This window comes from Tachypleus tridentatus, chromosome 7 (genome assembly GCF_004210375.1).
Source record: "Tachypleus tridentatus isolate NWPU-2018 chromosome 7, ASM421037v1, whole genome shotgun sequence".
In the NCBI taxonomy this organism is placed as follows: Eukaryota; Metazoa; Arthropoda; class Merostomata; order Xiphosura; family Limulidae; genus Tachypleus; species Tachypleus tridentatus.
Window position 1 is genome coordinate 147694660 of NC_134831.1, and position 27271 is coordinate 147721930.

Sequence of the window (27271 nt, forward strand, 5' to 3'; positions counted from 1 at the left end):
TTTCTTACAAAACTAAAACGTGTTTCACGCTTCAGTAGTTTTCTGGACAATATTCAGACGTGTCGTTATCGCTACACTTCGAAATCCTGTTTCTTGTCTTGTTTTTCCACATAACAATGTCCGCTTGAAGGCGCGTCGAAACTTGACAGACATGGCGTTGTACAGAATCGGGTTGATGGCGCTGTTGATGAAGATCATGGTTTTACAGAACATCAGGAACCACAGCTCCATATAGCGTTCCTTAGCCAGTGAGTTGTACACCAAAAGTACACGATAGGGCATCCATAATGTAGCAAACACAGCTACAACAACAGCCAACATCTTTACTACCTGTTAAAGAAAAAGACAAAAAACGAACAACATTCATTAAATAAACAGGAAAAATAAATTATTAGTGTAATCTAAATATTAAAAAAAAGAAATAAAAACTACAGGACATATAATAGTGAGCTATTTTACTTTGTTTGAAAGTAACCTTTTTTTTTCGTTCTGTACTATCCCTGCTAATGCAACGAGTTACGGGTAACTATACCGAAACACCGGAAAATGTATCGAATCTCATTTAGTTTAGTGTGGGTTGAGCTGTCCTCCGAGGGTCGGTGCTTCCTGATACATCGTAAAAGACGTAGGTAGTTTCGAGTTATCGGAACTGCAGTTTTGGAGGACTCATTCTTTAGAGTGTATGAGTGCTGTCTTGCGAATGGTGGGTTCTATACTCAACGCGACTTAATTGCTTTGTTTTGAATTTCGCACAAATCTACACGAGAACTATCTGCGCTAGCCGTCTCCAATTTAGCAGTGTAAGACTAGAGAAAAGGATGCTAAGCATCACCACCCACTGCCAACTCCTGGACTACTTTTTTACCAACGAATAGTAAAATTGACCGAAACTATATAATGCCTCCAAGACTGAAAGGGCGAGCATGTTTGGTGTAATGGAGGTTCGAACCCGCAATCCTCAGATTACAAGTCGAGTGCCTTAACAACCTGGCTTTGCCATTTCCTTGGCCTATGTTTTCTGCAGCTGGATAATATAGTAACTTCTACCTAACGTAAATTGTTGAATCTCAGCAGTGATGTAGAATTGTAATAAAATATAATACGTTTCTTAAACCTATGGATATTTATGACCACAAAAGGTAAAATCTTGAAGTTGGGAAGTAATTTAAGCACGTTATACTTGTTTTCTAAACGGATCTTTATGTTTGAGAAAACAGTAGCATAAGTGTTTAGTTATGAGTATATAGGGATCTTGTTCTTGGCCTTCAGGTTACGTTCACGAACGAACTATTCTCTCGTGTTCATGCAATTCAAAACCACTGCAGGTAAATCTTGATCACAAAGTTATCATCTGTAGCAGATTAAGAGCTATAGCACCAGATCTGTTATAATGCACGTGACAGAAAATGTGGTATCACTAAAAGTTACCATGTTAACATAACAAGAATGTAACATCAGAAAGAAACTTTGCAAGGTGCTGGTCCAATAAACCACTAAAGTTCATGATCTTGAAAAAATCTACTGAGAATCTAATTTCTATATATCCTCTATGACATAATATGATTATAAATCGAGACTCCATTTAAAGTATTACAACATATTGATAATTTATACATAGTACACTGACTGTTCTCAAACCTGATCTAAAACATGCAAACGAATTATGTGATGGAAACTTTATATACTTAATTGTAACTAAGTTTGTGTTTCTGTGTGCCTGGTGAGGCTCATAAATTAGCCTTTGAATTAGAATACATTGTCTGGTCAACGATACCTTAGCACTTACTTACTGAAGAGTTGCATATTTGGTCCTTAATATGTAGAATTAAGTATATGTTTCAAAAATGGATTTGTTTGTAATTAAAATAAGAAAGATTTAATTATAACCTATAGACTCTTTCTAAAGCAATAATGTATAAAGTTTCCATCCATTGTTAGTTTCGATACTCCGTTTATATTGATAATGAAATAATAAAATAATAACATTATAAGAACTTTATATATCTATTAGCAAAAGATTTTTATATCATTTCATCATTAGTTATTCAGGTAAAAATCATTTAGATAACATTAACGTATTGACCAACTGCTTTGTTTTGTTAATGTGCGTATAATAAAAAAAATGTTTTCATGATTTATGAAAATTTGATAAACGGTGCTGTTCATCCGAACGTATATACAGAAAACAATGAATTTTGTTTTTGTTTTCTGACGTCAGAAACTTGAACGAAATAATTTTGTAGGCTATAGTCAGTGTAATAGTCATTATACGCTAATGCCCCTCATATAAATTAATAAACACCCATTAATCTCGAACATGTTATTTATATTCCGTGTTTTAATTAGTCGAGTAATAGCTAATGTTTTCCAAAACGTTAGCTCATCTTTGAAGTAAACATTCGAAGTCTCGTATGCTCATGCAGTCCCTATTCTTTTGGTTAATACTGTTAGGAGTTTTATGGTGTATATCATTTCTTAATCCTTCGTCAATAATTTTGTAAAATGCTTATTTAACAAATATTTTTTCTCCACGTAAAATTACGGATCAACACTGTATTAACTTTTCAAATGAAAGAGAAAATACGTTTGGAAATACTTCCTGATGCAATATAGTTATGCTTTTGTGTGTACACATGTTAAGAGAAAATGCACTGCTTGAGATAAAAATATACACCATGTTAAACGTCTCTATGTAAACTTAATCTCTCTGAAGCAAGTCGAGTTGGGATTATTATGCGTATTTCTTACATTGTTTTATCAAATGCAAATGATTATTTTCTCTATGACAGTGACTGTAGTTTCCAATTTCATTTGACAAAACTGAGCATAAATTAGAATATAACAACGAAAACTTCATTTTTTTATTGCCGAACGATTAGGGTTAAATATGTAAAAACAAACTTTAGTCACATCTGTTTGTAATATACACTTACAGAATTTACGTTGGTAACTACAACTGTTATCATTTAGTCGCTGTCTCGCAAATCACAAACGAATTAGTCTGATATTTTCTACACGTTTTCTTTATAATCTCGTGACATAATAAATCTTTTTTTTTACTTAATATTGTTATAAAAAACAAAATCTATTGCCTTGTCAGAGATGGTTGAACAGTGAGTAGCGTGACTGCTAGCCACCAAATCATTCATTCAAATCACGCATGCTATACAATTCATTTTTAGAAACCTCTCAGAAAATACGGTACAGCTAATTCTAGTTTGCATAAGTAGTAAAACTTATCAAACCTTATTTTCTGCATGACCGAATTTGTTAAAAAACGCTTAATTTCCTGTCGTCTTTTAGATGTTTTCCTTGACACCCATTCCAGTTACAGTGAAATTAAGCATATTAACTATAGAACACTTGATGGATTTAAAGAAACGACAGTAGCATACAATAAAACACATCTTTGTATTTATACATCTAAATAGTGAAATAGGTTCTTGGAATTTCTGTTATATTTTTTTAGCTCTGTAATTGGTATTTTCAATCCGAATACCACCTTATGTGTTCTCCTAAATAATTAAAGTTCAGACGGGGCAAGCCCTAGTTTTGATTTACTGCTAGCAGCAACAGCCACCAAAAGGAACGTGCCTGTGTCCAAAACCGCAGTAACATAATTGACAGTCACTTTTATAACGCATCCACATCTGAAAACGCGAGCCCTTGTCAGTAGTACGAACCTTATCCCGACACACTTGCCATTGAGTAGTATCTCTGCTCTCTTTAATTCGTTTTTGCTTCATTTCAGTCTTATTTGCGAAAATGTTGATTTTTCTGTATGAAACAGAAATACAGAAAAAGTAAACAATAGTAAACAACAGTTTAAACATATATAATTTGATATTCTTTTCAGATTCGAGCCAGAGGTTTTAGTTTTGTCTGCTGTTCTAATTATGTGCTTTCATGACTACTCTGAAGAATATATTATAAACAACTTATAATGTTTTTCTCGACTTGGTGGCTAGTTAGCTGTTGCTAAGCGAAAAGCTATACAAAGATTTGTATGTGTTGAAGCCAACACGGCTTTCACAACCAAGATTTTAGTGTCTTAATGAATGTAGTTTCTGAATAAATCAAAATTTTCTATATTCCTTCATTTTATACACTGTCAAAAGTTTGAATATATATTTATTTTTAATTTGTACTTATCATAAAGTTAGTTTAATACAGCTGAGGATAATGTACATATCTTTAAAAGCATGATTACTGACTGACACGTGTTTAAAATACGAAAACCAATAAAACACTGTATTTTTAAAGTAAAAACTAATACTTTCTTTCTACCGAATACACTCATAGAACTTAGCTTTACAGTTACGGTCTTTGGATTTACAAAGTTAAAATCAGGGATTCGATTCCTCTCGGTAGACTCAGCAGATAGACCAATGTGGCTACAAGAAAACACGCACACAGTTATAACTGGAAACATAACGTGGTGCATACAGATATAAATAAGTTTATATATCTGAAAAGGTGTTGATTATTTTTCACTATTGTATTTGTAAATATCAAATAAGTTCACTATATGTATCATTCAATTTCATGTCTAACCGACTAGAGGAAGGATATTTTGGAAGAAACATAGCAAACGCTCAATATAACTAATTAGTTGTTCAAAGTAAGTTTCATGATCAAATTGTCACGGTTATCGTCACGTACATAGAAGGAAAGTTTCAGACTTTCCTGGCATTCTACGAAGCCTTCTCAACACATTTTCGAATGTCTGAACAGCTATAGGTATTATAGTCGTTTAGATAACCTTTGAGACTAGTTCCCATTATTTACGTATAATTAACATGTATATGACATAACATTTAAGACTAGTTCTCATTATTTATACATAACCAATATGTACATGACATAACTTTTCAGTTTTTTTTTACTACACTACAAAGATCTGTGTGAGAACATTGTGCACTAAAGATGTGAGTGTTTTAAGCCCAAGTATGCACGGTTGTCAAAAGTGCATTGTACCTATATAGGGATCGAGCCATGTGTTTTAGAATTATAAACTTTCATAAGTTACCGCTGAGCAGGCGTGGAGCTACAATTAAGACAGAGATAATTATTTCCTGTCCATTATACAAAGGATTGTGTACGTTATATTAAAATACATTTGTGCATGCAAATCAACAAGTTACATGACAGCCACAGTTAATACAAAATTACAATGTAACGGAATTTATGGGATCTGTACTTTGACATTTTTGAGGTTTATGAAAGTAGTGCGACACTACCAGAAAATTAGTTCCTTTGGGGAAGGGTTTGTAACATCCCTTTTTGGCGAAAAATATTCATGCACTCGTATAATTAATACATAGTCAAGTTATATAGTCAAGACTTAGAATTTCTAAAACTGGTATATCCCTTGTACTTAATGGGATTAGAAAACATATGAATATTGGCGCCAATACCATCCAGAAAGAGACCCAACTGAGGTAAGTGAACTGCAAAATCTTATAACAATGAAAATGCACAAACAAAATGTGTTAGTATGTATCAGGCAACAGTTGGTAACATAATTAAAAAATATATTTCCTTTAGATGGAGCATTTCTGCAATGGAGACTATACAGTAGGATTATTCCCCGATCATCAGATAGAGAATAACCAGAAAAAAGCTGCCAGGGTTGTGACAATATGTTGAAGCTAAAAGTGGCTTTGATAAAACGTGCTTAATATATGCACGACAAAACATTTAACGTTTTATTTATAATTTAAATACAAAATTCTGTGTTTTCTTTTCTTTTCATGACACTAACCATCTATTTATTATGTAGAGTTATAAACGTACTTGTTGCATTGCTATGAAAGCTCACAATAAAAGTATCTTAACGTAGAGAAAGGGACGAATATAATTATACATATTAATTTACCAACACTATAAGGCATAAACAACAATCGTCTTCTTATTTTTCTATAATTTCCTTTATTTACATCCAGCCATTAGCAAACAAACACTAACAGTATTTAATAATTTATTTCAAAAAAACGTTGCAGATAATGGAATCTGTAGTCTTTTAGTAAAAAAAAAAAAAGCAGATTTCATGCGTGGCTAATCATAACCTGATTTCGTTTTTGAATTTCGCGCAAAGCTACAAGGGCTATCTGCGCTAGTCGTCCCTAATTTAACAGTGTAAGAGTAGAGGAAAAGCAGCTAGTCTTCACCACCCACCGCCAACTCTTGGGCTACTCTATTATCAACGAAGAGAGAGGTTGACTGTCACATTATATTGCCCCCCACGGCTGGAAGAGTGAGTATGTTTGGTGGGACGGGGATTCGAACTCGCGACCTTCGGATTACGAGTCGAATGCCTTAACCACATGGCCAAGCGGGGCCCAATCATAGCCTGACCCTTATACTGTATCTTAGAAAATGTTACATAATTCGGCTTAGTATTTTTTAATTATATTCCTGAGTCAATTTAGTGGCATGGCCTAGCGCGTTAAGGCGTGCGCTTCGTAATCCGAGGGTCGCGGGTTCGCGCCCGAGTCGCGCCAAACATGCTCGCCCTCCCAGCCGTGGGGGCGTTATAATGTGACGGTCAATCCTACTTTTCGTTGGTAAAAGAGTAGCCCAAGAGTTGGCGGTGGGTGGTGATGACTAGCTGCCCTCCCTCTAGTCTTACACTGCTAAATTAGGGACGGCTAGCATAGATAGCCCTCGAGTAGCTTTGTGCGAAATTCCAAAACAAAACAAACAAACGAGTCAATTTAGAATAAACACAAATCCTCATTTCTTGGTATGTGTGTTCGTTATAATTTCTATAGTGTAAACTAATCGGGAAAAATTCGAAGGTATTAAGTGCAAATTTTAACGCCTGCCCAAGATAACAGATTTTACGAAGGATACGATAATTACGTCAACCATATTAACCAATATATTTAATATTACTATTACTGACTACGTGTAAGAGATCCAATGTTATTCCCCCAGGGAATTATTTATAATATATAATAATAATGACATCATTAATCACCAGTTATTAAAAAATTATACAAACGGAAGTTGTGGAAGCCGAATGTGTGAGATTTATTACACTATGTAACACAAATTTTGTTCATGGTTAGTATGTGTTGTTTCTTAATTGCTTGTGTTGTAAAAGTACAGAAAATGACCATTATTCCCTTCAAACTTTGCTTTTGTGATCTGGATAATGAAATTTAGAAAATAACCTATTTTCCATGAAAAACGGGCAAATTTGCACATTTTCATTTACATAAGGTCTGAATAAAACAACATATGAATAAAGATTTACATGTATTTATACTAAAGTTATACAAAAAAAGCGAACAAAAATGTTTAAAAATGAGTAGTTTTTCGAGATTTGCGACTGTAATGTAAATTACTTTCACCACCAAATATAGTCTCCCATCATGTTTTTGTTATAGGCTCCTTGGTAGCGGCGTTCAAAGTCCAGTATATCTTGGGGTAAGCGTTAGCCTTGCTCCTCTGAGTATGCTTCCATTTTCTCCCTGAATTTATCAAGATGGGCGTCAAGGAGATGGACTTTCAGGGACATTCTGCAACCCATTTTGCCATAGCTCTTCACCAGAGCCTCAACCAGTTCCACATAATTTTCGGCCTTGTGATTGCCCAAAAAGCCCCGAACCACTGCGACAAAGCTACCCTAAGCTTTTTTTTCTTCCTACTGAGCTTCCTGGGGAATTTTGTGCACTCCAGTATCTTCTTTATTTGAGGTTTAACGAAGACATCACCTTTGACCTTTGCTTCAAGACAGCTTAGGAAAGAAGTCTCAAAGATATTTGAAGGCTGCAGACTCCTTATCAAGAGCTGTGACAAATTTTTCATAAAATTCAATTTTATGTGCAATGATGGGACCAACGCCTTCTGCAAATCCACTAGTGGCTAACACTTGACATTGTGCCTCCCCACAGAGAACTCGGTCCGTTGTGACCAGTGCTTCCTGTTGTAGTGCGCTATGGTGTCCCTGCTGTCCCAAAGGCAAAGATAACAAGGAAACTTGGTCAAGCCTCCTTGGAGACCCATCAGGAATACCACCATTTTGAAGTCTCCGATAACCTTCCAGCCATACTCATCATACTTCAAGACTTCTAGCAAGATCTTAACACAGTTGTATTCCTCTTTGAGGTGCACCGATTGAGCCAGGGGAAGAGATGGATACTTATTTCCGTTATGGAGCAGCACAGCTTTAAGGCTTTTGGATGAGCTATCAATGAAAAGACGCCACTCGTTCGGGTTACAGGCAATTCCAATTGCCTCAGCACTGAATCTACCTGGGATGTTCTGAAAAATGTCACAAAAGCAAAGTTTGAAGAAAAAAATTGGTATTTTCCATTTACTTTAGGCATAAGCAATTGGGAAATAACACTTTCTACCCAGGAGTAAGAAAAGTAAAAATTTTGTTACATGGTGTTATAGTTCCTCAAACAATCACATATTTCTGTTGACCAAGCGCTATTCAAAACATCACATTCTCCAGCCGGTCTTTCGTTTAATGCTAAGCTTAACCAAAACAGTTATATATTTTGAAATATCTAAATAACCTTAGCATGTAATCTTGCAGGCGTAATGTGTAAAACGTAAGATAATGAATTGATATAGCAAGTTGATTTAAGTAGAACAATGTTTCTCAACTACATATCCGGGACCGAAAGCGGTCCGTCAAAACCTCTTTGTAGGTCTGCTAGATTTCATGAAGACAAACAAAGAAAACTGACAAAATTCCATATTCATATGTAATTTGCAATATTTCTTCGTTTTACTCGTAGTTTAATGGTCCAAGACGGTTTAAAGAGGCAGCGAGACGATAGCTGGTATCGAAAATGTTTAAAAGGCCAAACTAGAGCATTAACAGGGCGAAATGTAAATAACTGAAATGTGTTTCACTGACTTATCCTGTTAAACATACAAAGTAACATTTCATGCTATATCCAAAAAGGTTTTTGTAACCATTCTGTTTCCATAACTATTGTGTTTCCATAATTTCCACTTTCGGATTTTAAACAAGACTGCACAAGGACCAATTTCACATAGGCATCACTAACACTGAATTGATAGAAAAGTATATGAAATGTAAGTAGTTATTCAACAGCATCCACCACCAATTCTGGATCTACCCTTGTGTAGTCAAATAATGGGACTTGACTGTCTCACTTATAGTGCACCCAAAATCCCAAAGTGCCCAGCGGACCAAAAAACATAATAAATCTGATTCACGGATTGGGCACTGTAATCACTAGGTCATAGTGATTTTCCCTGTCTCAATATGCTCAAGTACTCAAAAGAAAGAATTAGAAAACAATCTAAAACAATATCTTAAAAAAACACGTTATAGAGTATAAATGTATTATTCATTTATAGCCTCTTCTCTATGTATAGATAATGAGTGAAATGGTTCATAAATATTCAAGTTTTCAAACTTCGAGTATTAGAAGCAAAAAGCAAAAATTACTTTTACTCTAGCATGTAGTTGTTAGCCTAAAGAACATTTATCCAGAATGTTATTTCAACCCAGTTGGGTTACCATGACAACCAGTGAGTTCAACGAGATTGAACATCGCGAGTACTTTTACTCTGACATGTTGAAGTTAGCCTAAAGAACATTATCCAGAATGTTATTTCCATGACTTTGTTCAATAAACTGTTACAATACAACAGAAAAGTAAAGTAATTTATTAAAGTCTATTACATAATGTAAATAAAATGTTCTTGTATTTAGTGAGAGTAATAAAATGTAAAGGCACTTAATCTGATAAATGATTAAGTATTTATTGTCTAAATAGAAACGTAAGCCGATAAAACAAGATATGTCGTTCAACATTTCCATCATTTAATTTATAATAAAAAATTACAATAAATAATACGGTTCATGTGCTATATGTGCTAAAAATTACATACGCTAAATTACACTAAAAACATTAAAAGGGGGCAAAATAGCCAGATGTTTTATCACAATGTAAACTCTTTTTGCGTGATAATTCTAGTTAGAATAATCAGTAAACCCAGCTTCTGTTTTCTGTGACATTGCAATTTGTAGTAAAGTCTACTGAATTAAACTGAATAAAAGTAATGAGTTTATAGAATGGCACTGGTTAGATTGATCCCAAAAGTTCAAAATATATACACGTCTAACCACAATAAGTGTGACATGACTAAGCTATGTCGTGAATTAACAAAAAATAATAGTTGCAGCAGTTTCACATTATTATTTTGGATCCTAAAAGAATATATTTATAAATAATGTAAGTAGTTTGCAGGGACAGAAAATATACTTAAAGCAAAAATATACACCAATCCAAAAGTTTTAGCTACTGAAAAATACCATTTTACTATCAGCGAGTTTTTGTCAGTTTGTATTACTGCTTTTCTATCTTTGTTCATGTTTAATTGACTTACCTTTATTTGGTTATTAAAATTTTACGAAAACGTGATTAATAAGACTCAAGAACATTCTAAGTTATAACGCTTTTATGGGGATTACAAAATAACTAATATTTTGGGGAATCTCGAGCATATACAAATATATTGACTACCAGAACCTTCATTAAGAACATGCTCACAAGGTTATTTTGAAATTCATAAATTATGTTACGCATTATGTTCTGTTCCCCCAAGCTCATATTCCCAACCTTCTCCTTTGAACTACATAAGGAATATTAAGACAGGTTTTCGTAATTCTTTCTAATTTCATTTTTTTAGATATTTTATTATTTCATTTCTATGATAGGTATTATAAGAACTTTAGAAGATTAAACTGCCTTCCCAAAACTGGATGCAGACAGTGAACAGCAATAGGAGTTGAGATGCTGTAAGTGTTAGAATCCAACTCCGCACCCTTAATTTATTTTCCATCATTACTGGCTCGTTTAACATCAGCGTTTGGATTTTGTCCGGTAGAGCGCACATCCTCAACAAGGTGGGTCCGGCATGGCCAAGTGGATTAAGGCTTTCGACTCGTAAACTGAGGGTCTCGTGGGTCGAATTCCCGTCGCATCAAACATGCTAGCCCTTTCAGCCGTGGGGCGTTATATGTGACGGTCAATCCCACTATTCGTTGGTAAAAGAGTAGACCAAGAGTTGGCGATGGGTGATGATTACTAGCAGCCTTATCTTTCATCTTACACTGCTAAATTAGGGACGGTTAGCGCAGATAGCCCTTGAGTAGCTTTGCGCGAAATCTAAAAGCAAACAAACAAACAACTACTGTATATAGTGACGACAGGGATTTATAATGGATTTTGAAAAAAACAAAAACTTATTAATGTTTATTATATATATGTATACATGTATGTGACTATGTGTGCTTATATATAAGCTCCATATTACATACATGTTCTATTTATATTCATAATTCAAGAGATAAAAGACTTTAGCCGAAGCAAGACCCACAAAAGAAAAACGCCATATGTTACAAAACATTCGTGTTTCCTTCAAGTATTTCAGTCTATTTAGCTATATTTAATTGATCAATACTTTAAAATGGTATGGTATGTATTCTCGAACACCAATTGTTACTTACTACTTATGGCTAATGAGAGGCATAGAAGTGCACATAACAACAACAACAACAAAAAACTATACGTCAACTTCATTGCGTAACAACTACATTAATGAAATAAGTATTTTCAATCTAAATCCTTGTGTAGTACAACATCCAGTCCAACAAATTCAGTTAACTGAAGTTTTATTACAGTATTCGATAAACCTAACAATGAATCCAACTTCATTTTTTTATCAAGTTATTGTTTAAAAGTTTTACGAATGAGTTATCAGTTCAGAATTTATGTAGTTTATGACAACTTTCAAAATAGTTGTAACTCATAAAATGAAATGAATTGCAATGAACAATAAACAGACACTCAAAACTTACACAGTTGAAACATCACAGTAGCAGTTCAGTGATAAAATGAACAGTTTGACTTCGTTGCTATAGTGTCTAAAGTCTTATACAACGCTATATGCCTGGTTCCGAGACCCATGGTAAGCATAGCACACATATCCTATTGTGTAGCTTTGAGCTTAACTACCAACAAAAAAAATATGTTTTATTTTAAGAACGCGAACAAAAGGCCAATTTAATTTTGTTCCACTTCAAGATAAGAAGATAAATTTGTTATTTTTATCAAGCGATACATCTTACATGAAGTTCTTCTGAGTATGTGGCACATCCATTATTGGCCAGTGAGGAATGTTCAAGTATTGAGCCAAAAAAAAAAAAAAACTCGGCTAGTCCTTTTCATGTTTTTTTTTTCATTTTATTGAGCCAGTTCGATCCTATTTTACGAACAAGAGGTCCTCTGGTAGACGATATATCCTCACCTTTGTGAGAGTTCTTCTCTCGTAGAGTTTTTCTACATTTAATGGTGGTTTAAAATGTTTTTTATCATATTCTTAATTTGATTACTTTATCTCAGTGATGTCGAGAAACCCACTTGTTGAGAAATTTATATGCAAAAACGGCTCGTTTGGGTTGAGAAAATATCTTACATAGAACCTGACGATTCGAAACGTTGTTCGCTCTTCTATGTAAGATATTACTTTATCTGTTAGCGAACAAAATGACTTGTTGAAATAAATACGTGAACAATTCTTTAAATACGTTTGATGTAGGCACTTATCTTGCACGTGACACAATTCGGTTAAGATATGATAGTATGGTATACGAAATGAAAATTCCACTTAAAGATTTACGTCTCTTGAGAAACAAAAACAGGCCACTAAAATTGACTCCTTTCGCAGTCCTCTTAATGTTAAGATAACTGTATAAATATATATAAAGAGAGCGTTGTGAAACCTAACATGCATAGGTCAGTAAATCATGACATTTTATGAAGTGTTGGGGCATACACTGTACAAAAAATGTGGTAAAACGATATCTGGAAGTAAACAAGCCAATAAAACATTCAAAACCACGAACTGGCTTTCATAAAGTCTATTTACAAATTTTAATAAAACTGTGTGAACTTATACGAACATTGGAAAGGTAAAAAATAACCAAACAGCTTCACTGAATTGTAAAGAGTAATAGAGGACATTTGGAACAATATTTTCCAACCATAAATTTATAAACTTACAATAGTTTTACTTTCACGAAATACCGTACTAAATACAAACATGAGGCCTAATCTATCCTTGGATTCAATACTTTTCAGCGAGTTATATTACAGTTTCCAGAAATTCCATTTCTCATTAGCAATCTTGGAACAATGGAAATCAAAAGAATATGATATAATTAAGAAATGAGTTTCTATTGAAAAGTTCGACATACTTGGATACTATGGTGTAGTTTGATATGGATTCTACTTAGAAGTAAATTAGATAAATTACTCATACGCTCGATTAGTTTGAAAAAAAGAAGTAATATTAGCTAAACTAAGAAAACAATTGAGTAACTTGGAAATTAATATGTTTACCTATGTATTTCATATGCAACGAGGTTAGAATTTCTCATTCACATTCGACATTAGGATGTTTTTCTTTACAGTGTTTGTAATATTTAATACAAAATTAGCCTAACCATACACGCAATCGAAATAGAATGTCACGTAAATCCTGCAGTATATGCTCAGAAAACAAAGCTAACCACCAACATTACTTTATTTGTTGTTAGCGTGCTTATTGTCAGAGAAATAGTATTTTTAGTCTGTTTCATGATGGTAGCTTTGTATCTATGAATGGTGTGTCGAAAATATATCGTTATTTACTTGGAGTTACAAATATTCAGAGCAATCTCTGAAAGAAACAGAAAGTGATAAATTGACAAGGAAATAATTCTCTTTCAAGAAATTCCTTTACTACCCTGCAAGTTTTTTAGAAGCAAAGAGGTTACAAAAACCAAACCGTTTATGTACATATTCAACGAGTGGCGTCATTTATCTTTGCCAGAGCCGGAGGAGAGATCAGCAATCGGATGGGGACCCTCTAGAGAGTACGTTAGAAATACTTAACTATTTATTATGTAAGATTTTGAAACACAATTAAAATATACTTATTATATACTACTTTTTTAAGATTGGAGTACGTTTGAATGTAGATACTGACATTAATGTATATCTTTAGCGTTAATAAAATCGTTGTAATGAAAATTGTTGTAATGAAAATGTAATTCTTACAGACATTTATAAACGCAAATACCGGAAAACAAAAATAAAAATCCAAACTTATGCATTTCTTCAGGAGAAAAGATAATATTATTAAAGATTTGTATTGCGTAAAAACATTCTTCCCTCTCTATACAGTTAGTAGACTTAATTCAAGTCCTAAAACAATAACGATTTTGCAAAGTAAGTTTCCCAGATTAAATTGTACTCACAAAGGAAACTATTGGTACATTTGTACTATTTCGCATTATACTAAAAAGTATAAACCTCAAAAAAATATATTTTACTAACTTTTATCTTTCTCTGTCATTCTCATGGTTTAATTCAACTCAGCCGTCCCTAATGTAACAGTGTAAGACTAGAGGAGAGGCAAGTAGTCATCACCACCCATCGCCAACTCTTGAGTTACTCTTTTACCAATGAATAGCGTGATTGACCGTCACATTATAACGATCTCACCGCTGAAAGGACCAGCGTGCTTAGTGTGAGAGGAATTCGGATCCGCGACCTTCAGATTACGATTCGAGCGCCTTAACCACCTGCCCATGCCGAGCCTTAACACAAAGCTACACAAAGATCTATCTGTGCTGTGCTTACCACGGGTATCGAAACCAGTTTTTTAGCGTTTTAAGTCTGCGGGCGTTCCGCTGTGCCACTATGGGGCATGTTTGGACTGATAATAGATATTCGTAATGTACTAATAGAGAGAGTATTAATTTTGAAAGATTTCTACACGAAAGCATTTGACGGGATTACGTAGTTAATGAACGTTGTTATTAAAACATTTCATGAAGACATAAATTAACAACTTTCACTGAACGAGCGAGAATGGTTAACCCTTTGTTATTCTTAAAAATTTTTAAATTTTTGAAGTATCACTTGAAAGCATCGTTTTAAAACCTGTATATTTTAAAAATGTGGTTATTATCTAGTTTAAGCTGACGTGTCTTATAATAATAATAAATACACATATCTAAAATTAGTTACGTATTAATAACTCAAAGAGGAATAATAAAAAACCATAACATAAGTTCCTTATCCTTTAGAGAACGGACACAATTAAGTGAGTTGAGTAAAACCGGAAAATGGCACAAAAAGCTATAATGTGGCAGAATGTTTTTACAATATATATATCATGGTTTAATTAAAAAAGATTTAACGTTGAAATGTTTACTGATTTAAGTTATGTATCTAACGAAAGCTCCCTCTGTGGGTGTAATATAATATGGGAAGCCTACTTCGTAAAATCATAAATTGATCATTCTTTCTACAGGATTAAAATCTTTAATAAAGTTGTCCGCTTTTTCTGAACAGTTTCATAAGTTTAAATTTTGTTTTCTACTTGACGATATTTTTATCTGAATATATGATTATGAATTTTAACTGCAACACAGAAGTAAGAAATAAATGTTTTACATTTCATCAAAATATAATTAGCGTTAAAATCTATATCCAGTCAAACTTAAGTGTTAATAAAGTAGTACATGTGATACATATTTTAGTGTAGGTTTATCCTATCATTTCATTTGTCGCACGTAATTAGTTTCAAACTCGTTCATGATGTAGTTAAATGTATTTTTCGTTCGCATTTAAAGAAAACAAATGACGTCACCTTTTCAATAAAATATTAGGTATTTATAGTGTACAATTTTCGCATATGAAAAGGCTTGTAGATTGTTACACAGAATTATTTTTAGAGAACGTTCCAGAAAGAGAATTCTTTCGTTTGCAGTTTAGCCTCTCGTTAGTACAGCGGTAAGCCTACGGAATTACGACGCTAAAATCAGGGGTTCGATTCCCCTCGATTGACTCAGCAGATAGCCCGATGTGGCTTTTCTATAACAAACACATACACACTCTTCCAATTTATCATTTTTCCTTTTCTTTCAGATCAATCTTTGACAATTTGTAACTCGAAGTAGATAACGACATCTTCCCAACACATCATTCATAAGTACAAAGCTGCCATCATGAAGTAGATTAAAAATACTAGTCCTTTGACAACAAGCACTCTAACAACAAATAAAGTAATGTTGGCAGTTAATGGCGTTACCTTAGCAAATATTGCAGAGCTTAAGCTATGTGACATTCTATTCTCGGTTACGTGTACGGTAGACTAATTTCATATCGAATATTACAAACAGTGTAAATAACAATGTCCTTACACCTAATAGTGTGGTATCTCAGTGAGAAATATACATCTGTTTTTATATAATATATACGGACAAATATATTAATGTTAGTTTTTTTCTTTGACTAATCTTATTTGACCATAATCAATGATTTATCTGATTTATTTCCAACAACGAAATCTATATCAAACTACTTCCCAGAACCCACAAAGGTCAGATATGCTTACGGTCTGAGTTAATAATGCGAATCGTAATTAACAGTTTCGTTTTTTCAGATATCTGCCTAAGAAAGATCTGAAAATGCGATACCACATGAGATGGGCGAGTGTGACCTAGTGAATAAAGAGGTTCGAATTTTCAGCCGTGATGCCACTAGACGACGGGCGTTGCTGACTGGTGCCCTCCCTCCTCTCAGAATGTCAAAATTAGTGATGTCCATCCTCGAAACTTAAGAAAATTTGACCTAACCATTTAGACATGACTTAATAAAGTAATATTAAGAATTCAAATAAATTTGAGTAAATTCTACGTTGAATACATTAAGATCCTTAATTATATAGAACAAAAGTGTATAATCTGCAGAAGTATTTTTTATCTCAAAACTACTTTCTCTTTCTGAAGTCTTGTAGGACAAGTTGAAAGTGTCACTAAGTGTATCACTTAAAATATTTTAATTTTTTGCTATTTGAGTTATTAAATGACTTCAGAAAATGTCAAATGAAACCTCAAAAAATTATCTATCAAGGAAGGAATATATTGCTACATGTTTGCTGAGAAAACATTGAAGTATCATCTTCCTCTTTCTATCTGACAAACAGCTGGTACTAGTTCTTTAATAAAAGTTTACGAACGGTAGAGCATATTACAATAGAGAATAAGTTTAATAACATATTAGTAATACTGTTAATTATTTGTCTAGTTTTAGTTGGTATAAACTAACACTAAAATAGAGCTAACCATTAACATGTTTGTTTGTTTTTAATTTCGAGGGCTATCTGCGCTAGCCGTCCATAATTTAGCAGTGTAAGACTAGAGGGAAGGCAGCTAGTCATCACCATCCACCTCTAACTCTTCGGTTACTCTTTTACCAACGAATAGTGGGATTGATCGTCTCATTATAACGCCCTCACGGCTGAAAAGGCGAGCATGTTTGGTGCGACGGGGATTCGAACCCGCGACCCTCAGATTACTAGTCGCACGCCTTAACCCATCTGGCCATGTCGGGCCCAACTATTAATATTAATTTAATTTTTAATAAATTCAAGCTAGTTTATAGTTAAAATAAACTATTACCATAAAACATGTGCGACCTCTATCTTAAGAATATATTTTAAGCCCAAGATTTCTCCTTGTGTCTTTTTTATGAATTTCTTGTCTTGCATAGACACAATTAAATATATAAAAAAATGGAACGCCTTTATACACAAGGTGATACGTTCACCTTCCCTATAACTGCACCTTATTTTATTCTAATTTTCATTGTGTCCCTTAGAAAAACTCCTGAAAAAGCCTTTGGTGACATATTAAGCTATGAATATATGCTTAATCGGGTGTCGAAAACAGTATGTGTATTTAATGTAGAAACTGCGTTTGGAGAGATTAAAATTGCGAGAATATCATTTCACTGCTTCTCCAACATAGCGAGTGTCCATGGTACGTACCGAAACGTTGAACCTGAACATTGCATTTTCTATTTACTTTAAAACCAATTAATAGAAAAACAACAACATGTTAATGTACTAAATATGTAATATTTGCTCATTAATGTAAATAAGATATATTTGTTATTACCGCTGTTGAAAGTTTTATTTTAAATCTAATTCTAATTAAAAACCAAAATCTAATTAATGAAACAAATTATTACAAACATTATAAGTAATATATTTAATTAGATGTGCAGCGTGTTGCTAGATCTAGATAGGCAGCTTGCTTTAATCATAAATTAATATTAATGACTAAATATTTATATTTCTTTACTTCTATTGTGTCCAACATATACAACCTCATAACAGTTCTCCTTACTGTTAAGATTCACCCAATAAATACTTTACCATATGTTTTTAATCTTTAAAGAGTAAAACAAAGTCAGAAATGCTACGACATCAATTCTGTTCTTCTCATTTTATTTGCGTTCAATAAGGTTTTCAAAAAATACTTTTCCAACTTTGTACTTTGAGACGTTCAGTAAATTTCAAGAAAAGGTTGGGCGTGGCAAGTGGTTAGCGTGCTAACCACTATGAATACAAAGGTTCAAATTCACTCCATGATGCCGTGAACAGCGCCATACTTTCAGCTGCGTGTGCGTTAAAAAGTGACAGTCAATCTCGTTAGTTGATTCTAAGCCAGAAAAAACGTCCGTTGCAATGGAAGCTACTGATTGCTGCCTTTCATCTGGTTAGGAACAGTGATATATCTGAACATACTATCCTTGACAATTTAACCCATATGCTTAATACGGGTTTTTCAGGAACGTGCACCGCAGACAGCCTTCGAATGACATATCTAATAGCTCCGTAGCAGAAACATTGCAAATTATGTTTTTCTGTCCTTAATAATAAGATTTATAACGTATACATTATTAGTTCTGTTTTTGTGATGATGTTAAAATTGCATTTCTACCATGATGTGAAAATTGTTTGTTAATAAATTTAAGTATACAACTGACATATTACCTCAGTTTTTTTTTTAATAGATTGATACCAACTTAACAAGAATTACAATAAATACGCTAGATTTTATTTGTTTGTTTAGAATAAAACATAACGCTACGCAATGGGCTATCTGTTCTCTGCCCACTACGAGACATACTTCTGTACCACTGGGAGGTACAGTATATACGTAACCAATCTTGTTCTTTTATCGACATTATTTTTAATACTAATAAAAGTTATTAAGATTCATAAATTATGTTCTTTTTCAAAGGTAGAAATGTGCAATAAAAGCTTTGCCATTTCTGTCCCATTTTCCTCACGCTATTAGAAATTAACAGGATCTACAACTGATACATGAAAACATCAGTGTTGTAATATCATTAATATTGGAAAGATCCTCAACAAATACACGATAAAATACTTTGTATTTTTCAAATTCACTGCCACCTACTTATACGAGATCTGTTCAAAAAATACGCGGACTGACGTCATAAAACAAAATGTACTTTATTCAGAAGTTACAGGTCTGGGACCCCTTCAAAGTACTCTCCTCCCCAACGCACACACTTATCCCAACGGTGTTTCCACTTGTTGAAACAGTCCTGGTACGCTTCTTTTGTAATGTCCTCCAGCTCCTTCGTCGCATTTGCCTTAATCTCGGGAATCGTCTCAAATCTTCTTCCTTTCAAGGGTCTTTTGAGTTTGGGGAACAAGAAAAAATCGCAAGGAGCAAGGTCAGGTGAGTAGGGGGGTAGGAAAGAACAGTGATCGAGTGTTTGGCCAAAAACTCACGAGTTCTGAGGGCTGAATTTCGCAGCAACGCGGTGCATCTTCAATTTTTCGGTCAAAATCTCGTAACAAGATCCAACTGATATCCCACACTCTTCAGCAAGCTCCCTGACAGTCAGACGTCGATTTGCCCGCACCAGGGTGTTGATTTTGTCGACGTGTGGGTCGTCAGTTGACGTGGAAGGACGTCCAGGACGCTCATCATCTTCAATGGACTGTCGACTATCCTTAAAACGTTCATGTCACTTGAAACATGCCGTACGCTTCATAGTAACATCACCGTAAGCCGTGTTAAGCATAGCAAAAGTTTCAGTCGCAGATTTTCCAAGTTTAACACAAAATTTCACAGCAAATCGTTGCTCCTTCAGGTCATTCATTCTGATATCCGCCAAACGAAAAAAAATCGCACTTCACTTAAAACCGCGTAGCTAATATACAAATGAAGATATCTGCAATCGGGAAATGGCGACGTAATCAGCTGATCTGTGCGAACCTAGCGACATCAAGCGGATTCCCCTGGAACCAACTGGAACCGCGCAATTCAAACAGTCCGCGTATTTTTTGAACAACCCTCGAATGGCAACTCAGAATATAAGTTGACGTAAAAAAGTAGTTCGTTCACGTTGAATACACTATTTCTACAAAGTAAACTTTTATTCTTTACTGTAACGAAACACTTTTAACTAACTGAATTAAATCGATACTTCTTTTAACAGAATGACAGTAACGTGTTGAAATTAAATTTAAGTTTAATAATTTAAGTTACTTGTTTTAATGCAAACGTTTGTTGGACAACTGTGAATATTCTAATACATAAAGATATAATTTCGTATTTAACTAAACGTTTACAAAATATGTTGCTACAAAATATCAACTTTAGAACTAATCCATGTTGAGCTAGTTGTTGTGTCCACTGAAGGGATTTGTGTTTGTTTTATATGAAAGCCACAACAAGCCATCTGCTGTATCTACCAAAATAAATCGAACGTTGATTTTAGTAAGTCCATGGGTTTATTGTTTTTCTACCGGTGTACAGAATTATCAGCCATTAGTATCTAAAAATGTTGCATTTTAAAATGTAGTATATCTACTTCCACCTTCATATACAATAATAAATAAATAAAATTTAATTCTATAGCTGAAAAAACAGCTCCAAAGTTAGGTGGTAAAAGTAATTACAAGTAAGATATTTCCCTTTCAGAAAATACGTATATATTCTTTAAAGGTGAAAAAAAAACCCTTAATAAGTTAAGAGCGATAAGTTACAAGAAACCAGCAAACCCCTTCCTTCCGAGACAATAGGGCCCGGCATGGCCAGGTGGTTAAAGCACTCGAATCGTAATCTGAGATTCGCGGGTTTTTATCTCCGTCGCACCAAACATGCTCGCCATTTCAGCCGTGGGGGCGTTATAATGTGACGGTTAATTCCATTACTCGTTGGTAAAAGAGTAGCCCAAGAGTTGGCGGTGGGTGATGATGACTAAATGCCTTCCCTCTAGTCTTACGCTGCTAAATTAGTGGTGACTAGCTCAGATAGCACTCATATAGCTTTGCGCGAAATTCAAAACAAACAATCAACATCCATTGTACTCTATCTTATAATAATGATTCCCCAACACAACGCACTTTCAATTACAGTAAACTTTAGCGAGAAATAATGAGGTCATCTTATTCAACACAAGGTGAAGTTTTCTACGAACCTACTATGTAAGTAAATCTTTTATAAGTGTACCAAACGCATAGAAACTGCTTCATTGACTCCACAATTTCGTGATCGAATGAGATATCTCTTTTCACTTGTTTTTAAGGTGACGTGAACATTGGATTTTTCGGCGTCCATTTATTTAAATATCTTTGTTTCTTATTTTGTAAGTGGTACCAGAGATTATTTCCTTTTTGCTTGTAAAGTCTTTTTGTAGACATAAATTTGCCTTCCTTAACAGTAGCTATTCAATTTGCAGCTATGGACCTAGTTCTTGAGTACGTTAGACTATGGTTTGGGACACTGTTGACAGATGCTATATTGGGTGGTTTGCAAATGTTTCATCTTACATGGGAAAAAAGGGGTGGTTTCCTTTTTCCAAGACTATGTTGTTTGGTTCCAGTTTGCTTAAAAATCTCTCTAAATGAATATCCTTCTACAGAAATATTATTACATACAAACATATTATAGGTAGACCTTTATGAGATTCCTTAAAGCTCTTATGGAGTAGCCAGAGCTTAGTTTTATAAAGGTTATATAATAATCTGAAGTATATTAAATCTCCTATCGTTATTCTATTGATTTCCCGAATTATTTTTTTTTATAATTTAGTTTTTTATCGAAATCTTTTGTTTGTTTGTGCTTAAGCACAAAACTACACAATGGGCTGTTTGTGTTCTACCTACCACGAGTATCGAAATGTTGTTTCTAGACGTATAAATCCGCAGGGATGCCGCTGTGCCATTTGGGAGGTTTTCAAAATGAAATAATGTCCTATACATACGATGTCGTTTTGAGTGAAATATACTTATCCAAAGACAGGCCTGTTTGTAGCTTTTTACAAACTAGGCGCATGAGCACTTGTTCATTTCCAAAATATTAAATCAACAGACTTAGTTGTTCAAATAACAAATGATGTTATATCGTAACTTTACGCGCCAAATATAGCATTTCCTTGACTTAAAAACTTGAATAGTTTAACGATTCGCTTATTCCCTATACTGATAAGTAATGAAGCCGTAAAATCGTTTTTTATTGAAAGATGAAATTTCTGCTTACGGAGATGAAGTCTTGAACGACGTTATTTATTCACTTGATGACAACTAAAAGTGCGGGACTCCAAGCGTAAACTACAGCATGCAAACAGATATACGATCCTTAGAAGACATCTTTGTATATTTACTTAACACTTACAAAAGACCTTGATTTTTACAGGATGGCATGTAGTTTCACAGCTCAAGAATAAATAAAACACATTACAGTTTATTTCTTTAAGGTGATAATATATATGGGTGTTTTCTTATAGCAAGGCCACATTAAGCTATCTGCTAATTTCACCGAGGGGAAACGAACCGCTGATTTTAGCATTAGAAAATCCGTAACGCTGTACCAGCGGGAGACTAATATGTATTGAAAGTACTTTCAATCTAAATACTCGAAACTATTAACTTTTGTCGAGATATAAGATAAATCTTATAACCAATTATAAATGTAATGTTGCATAGTTTACAAGTTGCGGTTTATTTTATGAAGGTTTTCGCAAGTAACTGATAAGGCAACGACATTGATTTTTCTATTACTTTAAAAGGTTATAATAGAGTTGGTAGCATATAAAATTGGTTATTTTTCATTACTGTTAATTAGCATTCAGTTTGCTTGTGTTTAAACGCAAAGCTACACAATCGACTATCTGCGCTTTGCCCACTACGGCTATCGAAACACGGTTTTTAAAGTGTAAGCCTCAAAGCTTATCGCTAAGTCATTGAGGGGAATAACGTTTATTTATTAGCATCAGGTGAGGTAAACGTAAGAACAATTTATTTCTAATATTTCGCGCAAAGCTACGCTAAGGTTGTCTGTCTCTAACTTTAAAATGATAGACTAGAACGAAGACCACTCGCCGTCTACTCTTGTCAGCTTAAATAGTAGTATTTGACTCTCATTTTTATAACGTTATTGTTTTGTTATTGTTTTCTTTGAGATCTACACAAACCACAGAACTCTGAAAAACAACATTCGGCACGTTATCTACTGGACCACATTGCTTAGTAAGAAAATATCATTAGAAATTTATTAGCAGAAAATTTCAATTTCTGATATTAATAACTCACAATAATTCATTTAAGTAAGAATATATATATCTTATATTGTAATCTTTGATATTATTTAATAATTTAGAAGAACTAAACTACAGTTCATGTCTTTAAGGTGAGAGTATATTGAAAGTACTTCAGAATCAGAATAACATGATGTTTTAAATTTCTTGAAACCTTTTATGTTTTCTAAACGCTTCTCGGTGGCTCTGTCGTAAGCTTGAGGGCTTATAAAGCTAAATATTAAGGTTCAATATCCGAAGTATGCGTAACGCAAATAGACTAGTGTGTCGCTTTGCACTGAAACATACATAATTCCTGACAATAAAAACGTGAAGAAAATTACTTAACTCGCTTTTGTTTGAATTTCGCACAAAGCTACTCGAGGGCTATCTGTGCTAGCCGTCCCTAATTTAGCAGTGTAAGACTAGAGGGAAGGCAGCTAGTCAACACCACCCACCGCCAACTCTTGGGCTACTCTTTTACCAACGAATAGTGGGATTGACCGTAACATTATACACCCCCACGGCTGGGAGGGCGAGCATGTTTAGCGCGACGCCGGCGCGAACCCGCGACCCTCGGATTACGAGTCGCACGCCTTACGCGCTTGGCCATGCCAGGCCTTACTTAACTCAATTTCGACTATGAAAGAGTATAAAAATCTTTACAAATCACCACGAACTACTTTAACACCAAGTATTTAAAGCTCTTTCAGGCCATGTTCTTTGCCATCAACTTAGTTACAACTGATGAGACCTGAATTTACTCAAAATGTAGCTTACAACTAAAGAACCCTGAACACTACTTCGGAATGAAATAGTGTAAAGATGGGTGTGTAAGTGAAACCTACCATCAAATCCTCATCGATATACTTGTTATTATACATCGAAAAAAAAACCTTTCGACTGACTTTATTGCCCTGAAGAAGTAAAATTATGTTTGTTTGTTTTTTGAAAACAAAACCTGTATAAGGTTATAAACTACTCTTGATTTTACAAATAAAATATATATATATATCTGTGTATAATTATAAATATTGCAATTTGCATATTCAGTTCAAAAAATATAATTTCAAATGTTCAGTTTACGCCTGGTCTTATGTCTAAAATTTTTATTGTAAAACTTCCTATAACTTGAATCTCGCCTCTGATACAGCGGTAAGTCTGCGGATTTAAAATGAGGAGATCAACTCCATTCGGTGGACTCAGCAGGTAGCCTGATGTGACTTTGCTATATAAAAAAAAACAAAAAAACACACCAAACCTATAATGTGAATTGAATTACAATAGATTCACAGAAAAAAACTTATAAGAAACTGATTAAAGAATAATTATAATACCTTGAAATTAGCTGTAATTATAAAATTTATGACATACGAGTTTCGAAGGTAGTTTCTGACATTCTTCTATCAATTAAATTTAGTAATCTGATAAGATATTTCCTCAATCACATGAGATGACAAAATTAATTTTGTTATTATTATATTTTCAGTAAGTTTTCAATGAACTTACACAAACAAAAGAGTATTTGATGGTGATCCATCAGGAAAAATATTCCAATTCAGATTATGAACCGTAAAATCCTAATGAGTGGAAGAGATAATTTTTCTGTAATCTCTATTTTCTTTAAACATAAAACTTTCGGTGCTTTGCATTGATAGAATATGAAAAGAAGGATAGGCATGATTAATGAGTAGTGTGTTATGGTGTGAACATTGCAAGAACCTTCGTTAGACGACGATCGTATACCTGGTCCACATTAAAAGTAGATCCGACAGCAATCTTGCTATTCATATAAAAAATATTGTGGAAGTGTTGACTGGTTGACCTCCCTGTGGGACCAGGCATGGGCAGGTGGTTAAGATGCTCGACTCGTAATCTGAGGGTGGAGGGTTCGAATCCCTGTCGCACCAAATATGCTCGCCCTTTCAGCTGTGAGGGCATTATAATAATACGGTCAATCCCACTATTCGTTGGTAAAAGAGTAGCTCAAGAGTTGGTGGTGGGTGGTGATGACTAGCTGCCTTCCCTCTATCTTACACTGCTAAATTAGGTACGGCTAGCGTAGATATCCTTCGTGTAGCTTTGCGCGAAATTCAAAAATAGACAAACCTCCCTGTGGTCAGTGACAGCTATGTAAATCTTGGAGTTTCATGCATGGTCGTTTTACTCATGTATTGCATAAGATTCCTTTCAGACTGAAAACATCAAACACCATAATTGAAAAGTCACAGAATGGTTTAAACAGAAATTGCTACTCTTTTCAGCAAGCCTTTACGCTTTGCAGAAATGCTCTTTTTAATGCCATGAACATATCTTGTTTTTGCTATAGAAAAAAACCTGTATTGTTAAATACGTTTTTACTATTTAAAGCTACAAAAACTTCTATGTTCTTACGATTGTCTTCGTACAAATTTAATGAGTTTTCTTAAACGTATAATTAAATAAAGAGATTGTTAAACCTGTGTTTATTCTGTGCGGAATTTACAAGCAAATTCGAAATACATTTTGAAGTATTTGTGTTATGTACTTACTTTTTTGAAAATAAAATATCGAATTTTACTTACAAGAAGGGAAGAAATGTTATTATCGAAGTATTTTATTTAGATTTATTACTCCTTTATGATAAATAATGATCTTACGAGTAACGATCAAAACAGTTTTCAAGGATTTTATGAAGTTATAAGTAGTAGATTCACGTGGTTAAAAATATTTTCTGTACATTGTAACAATTATTCATAGTAAAATTATACTAAAATTACAGTGGTTCAGTTAGTGTTTATAGGCTAGGAATATTTAAATTAAAAAGCTTATACATTATAAGTGAACAAGTGTTAATTGTAAAAACAAGAAATGTCTATTTCTCTCTCACCTGCACTCGAGCACTGTTATTATTAGTCTTCTTCCAATCTGAAATAGAATTTGTTTCGTTTTCATTACCGCGTCCTTTGTTCAGTTCGTTAGTGAATAGGATCCTTGCTATCAGTCCGTATAGTACACAGGACAAAAGTAGTGGAATGATGTAGAAGAGCACTAGATCCGCAAAGAAATAGCCCAAATAATGTTCTCTGGAAAGAGCAAAGGTGCAGGTTTCCACATCTGCGTGACCTATGTAATAAATGGGAACTGTTTTTGTTAAGAAAAGCCAAGGGGAACAGTAGAGACAAGCGAACACCCAAACACCGATTATAATCTTCTTGGCTCTGTTGACTGTGCAAACCATCTGGGCCTTCATGGGATGGCAGATAGCGATGTACCGTTCTATTGTGAAAGCTGTGATTGACAGGGATGAAGCATTGATCCCTAAATACTGAAGAAAGATGAAGATAATACATCCAGCTCGACCCCAGATCCACTCATCTCCTAGAAGAAAGTAAGACAAGACCTCGTTGGGTACTGAAGCTATTAGAACCATTAAGTCAGCTATCGACAAACTGACAAGATAACAGTTAGTAGGGGTCAGCATACTACGGGTCTTGGTTACAACTATTACAACCATGGTATTACCAAGAGCACCTACAAGAAGAATGACACCCTGGAAGATAGTACCTACAATACGATAGTTCAGCGAGTAGTAAGTTGGATTTTGATAATCCGTTACGTTTTCTGTTTTATTTAGGTTAATCAAGAATACGCTAAAGTCAGATATGTTGGAAGATAATGCTGAAAAATCGTGCTCGGAACGTTCGTTATCATCATAACGTAGTGGTAAAAGTGTCACGCGTGACGTCATTGCAATTTTTTGAAAATTTTGTTTGTGATAGATAAATGGATTGCTAAAAGAAAATGACGCTCGTAAATCTCTTTGCAAAAAGTCT

General features: G+C 34.1%; 1 protein-coding gene across 1 annotated transcript; it reads right to left on the reverse strand.

Annotated features, from left to right (window-relative positions):
• LOC143258161 (thyrotropin-releasing hormone receptor-like) lies at window positions 1–27271 on the reverse strand. The gene is made up of 2 exons (XM_076517172.1): window positions 26326–27271; window positions 1–330 (listed from the first exon to the last, which is right to left on the reverse strand). Exons 1-2 carry the CDS (start codon window positions 27184–27186, stop codon window positions 25–27), a joined length of 1167 nt encoding a protein of 388 aa, XP_076373287.1. The 5' UTR covers window positions 27187–27271; the 3' UTR covers window positions 1–24.

Bases quoted from the DNA above. Each gene is read 5' to 3' on its own strand.
- LOC143258161 (XM_076517172.1), bottom strand. From the start codon at position 27,186: ATGACGTCACGCGTGACACTTTTACCACTACGTTATGATGATAACGAA. The intron at 331-26,325 runs GTGAGAGAGAAA...TTTCTTTAACAG, and splicing joins ATAACAGTGCTCGAGTGCAG to GTAGTAAAGATGTTGGCTGT.